Source organism: Diadema setosum, chromosome 9 (assembly GCF_964275005.1).
Source record: "Diadema setosum chromosome 9, eeDiaSeto1, whole genome shotgun sequence".
Lineage (NCBI taxonomy): Eukaryota > Metazoa > Echinodermata > Echinoidea > Diadematoida > Diadematidae > Diadema > Diadema setosum.
In genome coordinates, this window is record NC_092693.1 from 15,580,766 (window position 1) to 15,593,265 (window position 12,500).

The 12,500-nt window shown below is 38.2% G+C and overlaps 1 protein-coding gene across 1 annotated transcript in view; it reads right to left on the minus strand.

The window, feature by feature from the left end:
- The window catches only part of LOC140232883 (cystine/glutamate transporter-like), a 13,865-nt gene extending 3,275 nt beyond the window's left edge, over window positions 1-10,590 (minus strand). Inside the window, exons 1-9 of the mRNA XM_072312996.1 lie at window positions 10,459-10,590; window positions 9,371-9,692; window positions 8,782-8,907; window positions 7,918-8,017; window positions 7,457-7,501; window positions 6,923-7,046; window positions 5,724-5,827; window positions 4,899-4,995; window positions 3,129-3,278 (exon numbers count right to left, since the gene is read on the minus strand). Coding sequence (XP_072169097.1) covers window positions 3,129-3,278; window positions 4,899-4,995; window positions 5,724-5,827; window positions 6,923-7,046; window positions 7,457-7,501; window positions 7,918-8,017; window positions 8,782-8,907; window positions 9,371-9,692; window positions 10,459-10,590 — 1,200 coding nt within the window. The remainder of the gene's footprint in view (window positions 1-3,128; window positions 3,279-4,898; window positions 4,996-5,723; window positions 5,828-6,922; window positions 7,047-7,456; window positions 7,502-7,917; window positions 8,018-8,781; window positions 8,908-9,370; window positions 9,693-10,458) is intronic.
- Window positions 10,591-12,500: the final 1,910 nt, after the last annotated feature.

Below are 12,500 nucleotides of genomic sequence, written 5' to 3' on the forward strand. Positions count from 1 at the left end.
GATGACGCAGAAATATACAAATTTCAGCTCATTCGCTCGTACTAATTTAGAGTATTTTTTCAAGTCCTCAATTTGTTGGTATAAATCGTTATCTATAAGGTCGTCACTATAATTGTGAGATTTAATAAGCAAAAAATGACAAGAATTCCATGTTTTGTAAGCTGAAATACAAAAATTTTCGGCTCGCTCGCTCCGCTCGCTCGCCAAAATTTATATAAAAAAGATAAGAACAATACGTGATGATGACGAGGACATTATACATATTTCAGCTCACTCGCGCGCACTAATTTAGAGTATTTTTTAAAGTCCTCAGTTTTTTGGTATAAATCATTATCTATAAGACCGTCACTATATCTTGATTAGAATTGTAAGATTTGGTAAGCAAAAAATGACAAGAATTCCATGTTTTGTAAGCTGAAATACAAAAATTTTCGGCTCACTCGCTGCGCTCGCTCGCCAAAATCTATCAAAATTCATTACATGAAATTTAAATCACCCTCAAAAGATCCCCTTTAAGTGCTTGAAAAAGCATCATGTGGACTTTGTTTAAAGTCCCTACCGGGATGGGGTTGGGGTTGAACACTTTTTCAGAAATTAGGGGCGCAATTTTCGTGCTTGCCCCGGGCGCCGTTTTCCCTAGATACGCCACTGTGTGCGATATACCCTCTTGAAGGAACTAACGCCGGTAAGTTGAATTCGAGCACCCCCACCCCCTCCCCCCCCCCCCCTTAGAGGTGTCAAAGGCAGTGGCGTATCTAGGGAAAACGGCGCCCGGGGCAAGCACGAAAATTGCGCCCCTAATTTCTGAAAAAGTGTTCATTCCCAACCCCATCCCGGTAGGGACTTTAAACAAGGTCCACATGATGCTTTTTCAAGCACTTAAAAGGGATCTTTTGAGGGTGATTTAAATGTAATGAATTTTGATAGATTTTGGCGAGCGAGCGCAGCGAGCGCAGCGAGCGAGCCGAAAATTTTTGTATTTCAGCTTACAAAACATGGAATTCTTGTCATTTTTTGCTTACCAATCTTACAATTCTAAACAAGATATAGTGAACGCCTTATAGATAACGATTTATACCAAAAAACTGAGGACTTTAAAAAATACTCTACATTAGTACGCGAGAGTGAGTGAAATTTGTATATGTCCTCGTCATCATCACGTATTGTTCTTATCTTTTTTAATATAAATTTTGGCGAGCGAGCGCAGCGAGCGAGCCGAAAATTTTTGTATTTCAGCCTACAAACATGGAATTCTTGTCATTTTTTGCTTATTAAATCTCACAATCAATCTAATTATAGTGACGACCTTATAGATAACGATTTATACCAACAAAGTGAGGACTTGAAAAAATACTCTAAATTAGTACGAGCGAGTGAGCCGAAATTTGTATATTTCTTCGTCATCATTACGTTTTTTTTTTTCTTATCTTTTTTATTTTTTTTTGCGCCCCCTCCCCCGTATGTTCGAAACCGTTGGCGTCCTGTTTTGATAAAATCGGCTGCTCCGTGTAACATTTTTCCTGCTAAATATGAAATGACATGAGTGAACACAATAGACATTGTCATTTTGTCCACTCATCGTCACGTTTTGTTCTTATCTTCTTCTCTTTTTTTATACAAATTTTGGCGAGCGAGCGCAGCGAGCGAGCCGAAAATTTTTGTATTTCAGCTTACAAATCATGAAACTCTTGTCATTTTTTGCTTATTAAATCTTACAATTCTAATCAAGATAATAGTGACGGCTTTATAGATAACAATTTATACCAACAAACCGAGGACTTGAAAAAATAATCTAAATTAGTACGAGCGAGTGAGCCGAAATTTGTATATTTCCGCGTCATCATTACGTTTTGTTCGATTTGATTCGGGGTTTTTTTTTTTTCGGGTTTGATTCGGGTATGAAACAGAAGAAAGGACAAAAATTGTTATCAGACATCGGGTTTTTTTCGGGTTTGATTCGAGTTTTTTTTTTTTGCGCCCCCCCCCCCCCCCCCCGTATGTTCGAAACCGTTGGCGCCTTCTTTTGATCCAATTGGCGATCGCTTCAGAACGAAAGAAATTGCAGCCGCTGCTCCGTGAAACATTTTGCCTGCTAAATATAAAATTACATGTGTGAACACAATAGACACTGTCATTTTGTCATCATCACGTTTTGTTCTTACCTTCTTTTTTATATGAATTTTGGCGAGCGAGCCGAAAATTTTTGTATTTCAGCTCACAGAACATGGAATTTTTGTGTGAACACAGTAAACATTGTCATTTTGTCCGCGTCATCATCATGTTTAGTTTTTATCTTGTTTGATTTGGTTTTCTGCCCCCCCCCCCCCCCCACCATTCTCCCTCCCCCCTTCCGGGCGAGTTGGTTTTTTTTTTTTTTTTTTTTTGTTTTTGTTTTTCCTTCTTCTTCTTCTTTTCTTTTTTTTTTTCTTCTTCTTCCTTTTTTTTTTTCTTCTTCTTTCTTCGTTTTTTTCCCCGTTTTTTTGCGCCCCCAAGGAGTGGCGCCCGGGCACGTGCCCCCTTGCCCCCCCCCCCCCCTAGATACGCCACTGGTCAAAGGCTCTCTCTGTGGAAGAAAGCAGGGAGTAGGCCCGCTAAAACAGAGTCAAGCCACCATCTAAACAATAAGAGGGAAGGCCCTTGACGCATTCGGTTCGGGGTTATTGTCAGCGGTGAAAATATCAGAGGTAAAAATGGTCAGGGGAAAATATGTCAAGGGTGAAGACATCACAGGTAGAAATGTCAGGAAAAAAGAACGTCCGGGTAATAATTAAATGTCAGCGGTGAAATGTTAAGGAGAAAACGTCAGGGGAAAACTTCAATGGGAAAAAAATGTCAGAGGTAAAATGTCAGAGGTAAAGATGTCAGAGGTAGAAATGTCAGGGGTGATATTGTCAGAGGCAAAAATAATGGAGAAAAAAAGATGTCAGGGGTGAAATTGTCAGGTGTACAAGGCGACAACGACAAAGACGTAAGGGGTAAAATTTTTGGCGGTACAAATGTCGGGGGTGGGGAAAAAAAACACTAATGGTAAAAATGTCAGAAGTAAAACATTCCGGACGTAAAAAGAAAAAACACAGTTAGTGATGTCAAATTTGTAGGAATTCGAGTTGGTTGAGTGAGACATTTACCCTGAAAGGTCTTCTCATGTCCCTGTACTTCCATCTGTAGTACGGGATGATGGCGACGACGAGGGCGGTGAAGGTCCAGTCGATGAAGGTGAGGTATTTGATCAGGACCAGAGCGTCCCCAACGAGCACGAACAGCAAACTGAATGGGAGCTGGATGGTGATACAGCACGGCAAAAAAAAAAAAAAAAACCAACAACAACAAAACAAAAACAGAAACGGTAACCACAGTAATACTCTATGGCTGATGACAAATAGAGATATTGGTGAACCAGAAATTACAAAGTTCCATTTATTGTATTTTAGTTAATAATATTTCAGTTAACAACTGATTGATATTATCATCACGATTCAATAGTAATTGTCTTCCCATTTAACTAAGACTAGTTTACGAGTGAAAAAAAAAAAAAACAATATTGGAAATTTAACCCTAACTAGGATGGGCTATTTAGGTAGATCATAGAGCCGGGGGGGGGGGGGGGGGGCCTCCCAGGCCCCCCCCCCCTCCAGATCTCGGCCGTCGACCGCGCGATCGCGACGAAAATTGGCACACACATTGCCTATGATGTAATCTAAAGTACTACAAAGTTAGATTTTTAAAAATTATCATTTATGCTAAATTATGCTAATTTATGTATAATGATGCAATGAAATCAGACAATTTGGTATAAATCACTAAATAAAACTCAAAATGGGCACATTTTTTTGTGTAAATATTCTTTTTAGTGTCCTAAGCAAATATAAGAGAAAAAAATTGAGCCATCTGAAAAAATTTCTTAAGTATTTTATTGTTTTTTGAATTTCTTATGTATTTCTATGTTTTTTCGACTTTATTTTTTTCATTATTTTTTCGATGAAACTTGTCCACGACATTGCTCCGAACAAGAAAATATGTTATTAATTGATTTTAATCAATAAAACCCCAAAATAATCATGCTTTTATGAAATTTGACTGTAAGCACAGTTTCCATTGAAATTGTACACGAATTCACGTTTTTGAGCAATTTTTGGTCTGACATGCATATACATATTTATGCGAAACTTCAGAACCGTACACCCGGGCATCGCAAATTTGGTGTCAAAAGATGCGGGAGACTCGACAGAAAAAAGTCATGAAACGTCGCGGCGATAGCTTTTCACGTTAGCGATACATCGCGCGAAACGTCGAGGGGGGGGGGGGGGCCTCGGAGGCCCCCCCCCCCCCCCGGCCTAGTTAGGGTTAAGACAAAGTAAGACTCACATTATACGGCACAATGAAATATAAACAACTGCATTCTATTACAACACGTTACATTGAAATACTATATACAACTGCGCAATACACTATGATAACCCAGTGCTATATATGTAATTTGTGGCGCAAATCTTTTGCAACCATTACTCTGGATGATTGTACCTAAAATGACGAAATCCTCTTAGCTGTCAATCCCGCATATGTCGTGTAACTCGAGAAATCGTCGAGATATTAAATCCTATTGGTATTTCAACCATAATGAAGCAGAAATTCTAGACATTTCCCTTTGTAGCAGTAATGAAAAATATTTCCACTCTTTTCTTTTCCTCTGTCTTTCTCTCTTGCTCTACCCTCTTCTTTCCCGATCAATTTCTTTAATTTTCTTAGCCATTAAAAAAATTTTATAGTATAAATAACCGTTTCGACGATGGTTAAGTGCCTCTTGAGTGCAAAATGAACTTGTCTGGAATAAACAAAATGATATCTATCTAGGATCCAGTTACATTTTGAGACGTTCATGGGTGGACGTGAATTCTTACTGATATCGCGATAGCTGGTATCGGCGTGAGGTGCTTGATGTGTATCATCGACAAGAATTCCGGTAGGAGGCCCTCTCGGGCTGCGACGAAGAAAGTCCTTATGGTATGACAGAATAGTTGATAAAGCTGGGTCAACGTAGCTCTCAGTATTGCATTTTGCGAATGTTATAGCTTAACCGAGGTACATATTAACATCAAACAATGCAGATCTTTCCACACCGCGTGCATGTTTGAACGTAACGTGTAAAATGAAGGCAGAACAATATACCAGTGTGTTCTGCGTTAACAGGTGCGAGAGAAAAGATTGATTTAAAAAAAAAGAAAAAGAAAAACTGCTACAAACACCGTAAATTCAAAGCAGATGTTTTGTTGTTGGTGGTTTTTGTTTTTGTTCTTGCTTACATTATTCTATCAACATTTTGAATACAATTCGACCTCGATTATCAAGAGTTCGGACTGTATTTGTTTTCATTTTCATTTCATTTCATTTATTTTATTCTTTCCTCCTTTTCGGCAAACATAACACGAAATGAATCAGAAGATATAACATATGCTTGTATTCGACTTTACATGATAGATAACTGTTAACAAATACAAAATTATACATGCATACCGGCGAAATACAAAGTTATGTCTGGAGGAAAAAAACAACATGTTTTATAGATATAGTCAAGTGATTCATTCATAAACTACTGAAAATCCTTCAGACTCTGTAATACAGTGTGATTTCAGAGGAGAAGCGACACGGGCGCTAAAAAGAAAAAAAAATACAGAGAAGCACAATTACAGCTGCAGAAAAAAAAAAAAACAAAAAAAAAAACCTACCTCGTCCGGCCAAATACGGCGCCGTTTAGGTTGCCAGTGGCAGAGAGTGCCACGAACATCCAAATTAACCACGACCAGTTACCCAAGGCCTTATCTCCGAAATCCTGAAAAATTGAACAAGAATAAAGAGATCATAACAACTAAAGTAAAAGTCTGCTCCACAAATGAGTACATTTAACTTGTATGAATGGAGTAAAATATTAGACAAAGTATAACAGCGAAATTTTCCTTGATAATAATATTAAAAATGATAATAAGGTCTTATTTACCCAGGGTAGCCTCTTCAGTGTTGCCACTGCTCTATCACAGGGCCCTGCTATTATTATTACCGTAGCGTTGCCAGGTATCACCTGGGTCGACAGGGACATAGTGAGTAAAAACATCTTGTCCAAGGACGTAAGCACTAGGCGGGATTCGAACTCGGGTCCTCCGAACGGGAGTCGGGAGTCGGGAGTCTAATCCACTATGCCACAGCGCCCCCACAATTCGTCCAAAATGTAACAAGTATAGAAATGGGCATGTACATGTTTTCGCAGTTGTGACATTGGTCTCGGAATAATACAAGTTATGATATAAAGTCATGATATCGTGGCCTCACAAGTTTTCCATTCGTCTGTACACTAAAGCATGCTATAAACCTTACTTTCAGCCAACCCCCTTTTTCGTTTGCAGGATACAAGAAGTCACTATTCTTAAAATCTTATTGTTCTAAACATAAACAGCAATAATGACCCCATGAAGGGAAGCTGGTTATGTTTTTCGTGGTACTGACCAAAAATCTACTGCGATTTTATTTGATAAGATATCATAATTTTGTTGCGAAATATATTCCATGAATTTCTCTCTCTCTTTTCTGATTTCTCTGACTTCACTCTCCTTATCAAAGTGAAATCGATAACACAGGACTTTTTCTGTAAAGGCACTGTGTATTTCACATCCCGTGACAGCATCTTCTCTTCGATGAACACAAAGAATAATTATGCACATATGAATTATTTCAAAGTACAGATATGGCCATTTCAATCTCATTATCCATATCTCGTTTGAATCTTAACAACCTTACAATTCGTGAAAGAAAAGAAATGAAAAAAAAAACCAACAAAAACAGGCAAATGAAAACAAGAATAACAAAAGTATTACCAGAGAGTTAGGAAAAGGAGGACAGCCGCAAGAGAAAGAGCCAAACTCGATGTTCTTACCGCACCCACTGCGTCTGAAGAGAGAACTTCTTGCGGTGTGAGGAGGGAGAAGTAACCGATGTTGGCGAGAAGGTAGATTATGATTACTGACGTCATTGAGATCACCACGCTGCGAGGCACTGTTCTGAGGTAGACACGAGGAAAAGTTTATACCGAAAGAAAGTTGTCAAACATAGCACGCAGACAACGGGATCTTTTACTCGAATAGCTATAGCATTCCAACGTCGAGTACTGGCTCAATTCCAAAAGAGGATTCTTTATAATGATATTCATTCTGGTCATTGTTGGCTTGTTTGTCTGTTTGATTATCTAATTTTTGGTCATAAGCAGAAACCCTGCTTCGCAGGTATCACATAGACATACGGAAATGTTTCGGAGGTGTTATACCTATAAAGTGAATTGACATCTGCTTAGTGAAAGTCGAGTTATCTTGCACGATCATTCTGTTCCATATTGTCCAATTAACTTCACTTGAGCCTTAATTTTACACAAAGATACAAAACAATGCGAATCACCTAAGGCTACCAGACTTACTTTTCAGGCGTTTTTACTTCTTCCGTCAGTGAAGAAATGTAGTCCCTGTAAACAAGAAATGTGAAATAAAGGATAAGCACCATGACAGGATCGATCGCGTCACAGGCATAACAGGAGTAGTAATAATAAAATAAATCATATTGGTGATGATATTAATGAAAATTAGCAAGCATAACGATAATACTTAATAGTGATAATAGTATTTTGACAAGAATAACAACACAGTGATAATTCCTTCTAATCCTCGCTAAGATACCTTAGCGAATTTTAACAAGTCGTCCATTCCGTCTTGTCCCAACCAAGGCACCTTGGGAAAATTACAGCAAGTCGCCTTTGCGAGGCACGCATCATAAACTTACGTAGCTAATCAACAGGTAAGTGGGGGACGTCTTTAGTGAAGATGAATATAGACCAAGAATCGTGGTTCGAGAACTAATTTTTTGAACATGCACCCAACTCACCATCCCGAGTAGGCGAAGATACCCGAATAGACGGCGCTGGGAAGCCCTCGAGGATTTATGTTGGCATTGGCAAAAGCGTCCTCAAGATTCTCCGTGTATCCTAAATATTACGATATTTCAAAAGAGAGAGAAAATATGTATAATGTATCAACTACTGGGTGACATGAATTAATCAGTTGGAGAGCAGATGAACAAAAAAAATTATGAATGTGTGTATACACCTAATACTTTATAAATGGATGCATGATTAATGAAATTCAGTAAACACTTGATTTGTTATAACTATATGACCTCTTGTTCAAAGTTTAGCATTGTAGGTTGTCTAATTCATCATTATCATTTACTATTTATTTATTTATTTCATTTTTAGAAAACAATTTGGATATGTGAGTGCCTTGTTGAAAGTACAACATCCTTCATGACGCGTGAACTTTCTTCGTTTTTTCCCCTCTACAAATGAAATTTGTAAGATCGCAACTGCTGATCTATAATTTGACTCACATGTCGGGGAAAAAAAGAATCACGGGACTCGAACTGAAGATGATAGGTTCGAGTCCCGTGGTCCCTTTTTTCCAACATGGTTTGTTAAATTATAGATCAGCAGTTGCGATCTTACAAATTTCATTTGGAAATTGATACAAACTGAAGAACATTCAAACATCAGCCTTCAGCTCTCTGCTAATATCATCTTGCCTTCATTAATCTCCTTCATCCTGGGAAAACTACGTATCTCTGGGATATACTAGAGTTTGAAAATAGTATAGTGTTTGGCCAACGGAGCGTCGTGTCCGCCATCACTTTTCTTGATATCAGTCAAAAGAGAGAGAGAAAAAAAAAATGATGGAAATTGATTTGACCCCTGACCTCTGCAGAGGAAGACGAGGCCGGTGATGATGAGGATGACGAGCCCGAGGACTTTGGCTATGGTGAAGAAGACTTGGAGTCGGGCCGTCCAGACAACACTCATGCAGTTGATGAAGAAGATGAGAACTAGAAAGATAATCAGACAAGAAGAATAGATATCTCGTCATAATCGAACATTCAGAGATCGATCATTGCTCTGATTTACGATAATATCAAAAGTCCTAATTCAATTCAATTCAATTCAATTCAATTCAATTCGAATTTCATTTCATTTTTCGAAAAGAACATAGACATTTCACTTTCCTTGGTAACAGAGAATTTAAGGTTACATAAGCAAAACAAAGTAAACTGAGAAGTGTATAAAATAATTGTGGAAACTTGTAGTAATGATACGTTGTTATGAGAACTGAAGTGTTAAAGACGAAATAACAATACGCCTCCTCTCCCGCCTGCCTTGGATATTTTGTTTTCGTTTTCATCAATCTTCTGTTCTTTTATTTTTCATACAAACAATATGCAAATTAATTCATGACAAGATAAAACAAATAACACAAATGGGTATAAAGAAGAAAGTAACTGGCACACTCACGCAGCACACACATGGCGATGAGTACGACAGAAGTCTGCGGCACCTCTGTGCAAGAGAAAAAAGGAACTATGACGTAATTGGCGATGGTCAAGGCCTGGACTGCGTTGGACGAAGGACCAATGAGGAACATGAGTGTCCACATTCGGAGGAAAGCCATGACTGGTCCAAAGGCGTCGAGTAGGAAGGTGAACTCGCCGCCGGACTTCGTGTAGCACGTGATGAGCTCGACGTAGCACAGGGCGCCCGCTATGGATATCAGTCCGCATAATGTCCAAATCACGAGGGCCCATCCAACAGAACCGTTGACGCCAAGCAGCACTCCCTGTCCATTGGTAATCATAAAATAGATACTGCATAGGATTCCATTCCTCTGCAACTTTCACAGTTATTGCAATAAGTTGTGAGGGGATCAAAGCTGGTCCAGAGGAGGGCTTAAAAATTAACGAAAAGGGTAGTCTTGTGGGATCTCAGGAAAAATGCGTCCATGTTAGGTTCTACCCAGCAGCGTTTTTTAGTTAAAGTTGGAAACCAAACTCCTTAACCCCATTTGAGTATATTGAATCCGAAGGAAAAAAGAAATAGGTTCTGCAGTGAAATTGACTTATCCTGATCGTTAATTTGCATGAACAAAGTGGCTGACGAATAACCAGATATTGGCGATATGAGAGACATTTTTTAAGGTATATTTGTAAAATCAAGATGTTTTCAAAGTCTATATACATAAAATGGAATTAAAAGTTTGATGGATTAATATTTTTGTGGTCCTTACATAGCTCATGATATCATTCACTGATTATATGCAAATAAGTGTAATAAGTGTAATAAGTGTATAGCATCAGTACTGGAAGCCTACTTTGTAACATTTGAACGTTCGTAATGACGGACCGTATTTCCTTTTCGGATTAACGCATCTTATAGGAAGTATACGAACATCACCCAATTTGGTTCATGTAACCGGTCGTTCACTTATCTTTCGCTAATTTTACATCACACAAGTTTCTCCTGAAGGGAAAATCAATTTCCATCGAAAATGCTTGAAATCCCGAAACTTCTAGAACATGCCTGCACTGTAGCACTCAAAAGCCTACCTTAGGCGATATAAAAATCCCGGTCCCGATAACGATGCCGATCACAAAACCGATACAGCTGGTCAGACCCAGGGATCGTTTCAGCACCACCTTCTCTCCGCTTGGCCCTCTGTCATCTCTACCTCCACTCATATCGGCCACATCACGTGCGTTTTCGTCCGCCAGCATCATTATTCATCGAGCCTTCCTGAATGCAACGGTGATAAATCGACCGAGAATGAGACTAAAAATCAGATATAATATTGCTTTTACAGAGTTGCAGTATTACATTTCGCATTCGATAAACAATTACAAAAATGACGAAAACGATGGTTCGTAGTTACGAACTTCGAACTTCCATAAAAGAAAAGGTCCTAAAAGTGTGGAAAATAACATCTTCCCCATTTGATAGGTTATAAGGCTAAAATTGCTATCTGTTCAATTCTCATGATTTATTGGGGTTTTCATTCTAAGATATTTGGGGCTCTTCTGTATGAAAACCGGCAACTACCAAATTTATGTTGCGTTTAATGAAATTCCATGAGGTTTTACAATCAAAACAAAATACGACTTCACTTTAAACTATTTCCTGTTCACCTGCACTTTAGCGAGATATATACCTTCTAAGTGATCCAAAGGGTTTTATCGACGTTATCTTATTCTATCGATTCATTTCTACATATTTATTATCACCTTGTCATGCATTACTTGAAAGAGTGTCCCTCTTGCAAAAGAAAGCCCTCCGCGTTATATATGAAAGTAAATGTATTTATTTCTGAATCTAATTCTCAGTGGGCTTCCAGACTTCTTCTTCTTCTTTTTTTCCTTTTGTATTTATGATGTTTCAATTAATCTTCCCACTGATGTTATTTTTCCAGAGGGGCCCACATTCTACAAGCTCTGTCTTTTTAGTGGGTCTCTCCATTTTTCGCACTTTAAGCAAAGTTATACATGTACTTCATTTCGATCACTTCTGTTTCTTTTTTTACAACAATGTATAATTACTATAAGGTCCTCAATGTTGTACATTCTTATCAATACATAATGTTCTGTTTACCTTATTCTCTGTTGTCAAAAGAAGTGTAACTTATGTTTTGTCGGAAAATGAAATAAACTTTGAATTTGAATTTGAATTTGAATTATTTTATCGGTTTGTTTATATATTCATTTACTTGGTATCATTTTTATTGATTTATGCATTCATTGTATAGTCTTCACGTATTTTTCATTTTGTATTTCTTGTATTGTTTCCCTTTAGTAAGTTCCACACTTGACATATTTATGTGCACAATTTATGTGATTCATGTTATTTGATACGTAGAGAATAACAAACAATGTGAAGTGAGCTAATTAGAGGACTTTAAAAAAAAAGGTATCCGCCAGTGTGAAGCTGTATCATTTTAGACTCATTTCAGGCTCATTTCGATTTAGACTACATGTGTGAACAACCAAACTGTATGAGTTCGCCGACCTCTTCACGTTTTTTGCACTTCGAAAATAATGCCTGTCAATTTTATCAGTTCCGTGCACTGATTCTAATACAAAGGCCTACTATACCAAGGAGGACTCTTCTCACCTCGCTGACTACCTGTTCCATGGTTCAATAGCCATTCAATGACATGCAGGGAAAGGACACATTTTCATTCACGGCCTTGTGTGACTAAAAAGAGTGATTGTGGACTCTGCATTATTTTATGTCATGCTTGAGGTGGCATACAATGAAACCATGGACGCCGAGCATCTTAATTTTGTCGAGAACTTGATTATCTAGGCTCGTCAGAGGGAGACAGAGCATGTACAGTCAAGGTCGTTTACACCTAAATGTAAATTATTATAGAAGAGGAGCAATGCACATAGGAGAGACCTAGTCCGGCAATTGTAATAATTATTCTTTGGTAAGGCTCTTTATGATATCCTGTTGCTATGTCTTTCGAAGGAGATTTAAAGTCGTCGGTCCCATGTGCAGGAGACCTATTAATTCCTATGCACGTATAATAGAAACCCACTTCACTTCTGTATCAAAGAGTAGGATGATCGGAGATCCCCGTGAAGTGGTCAAACAC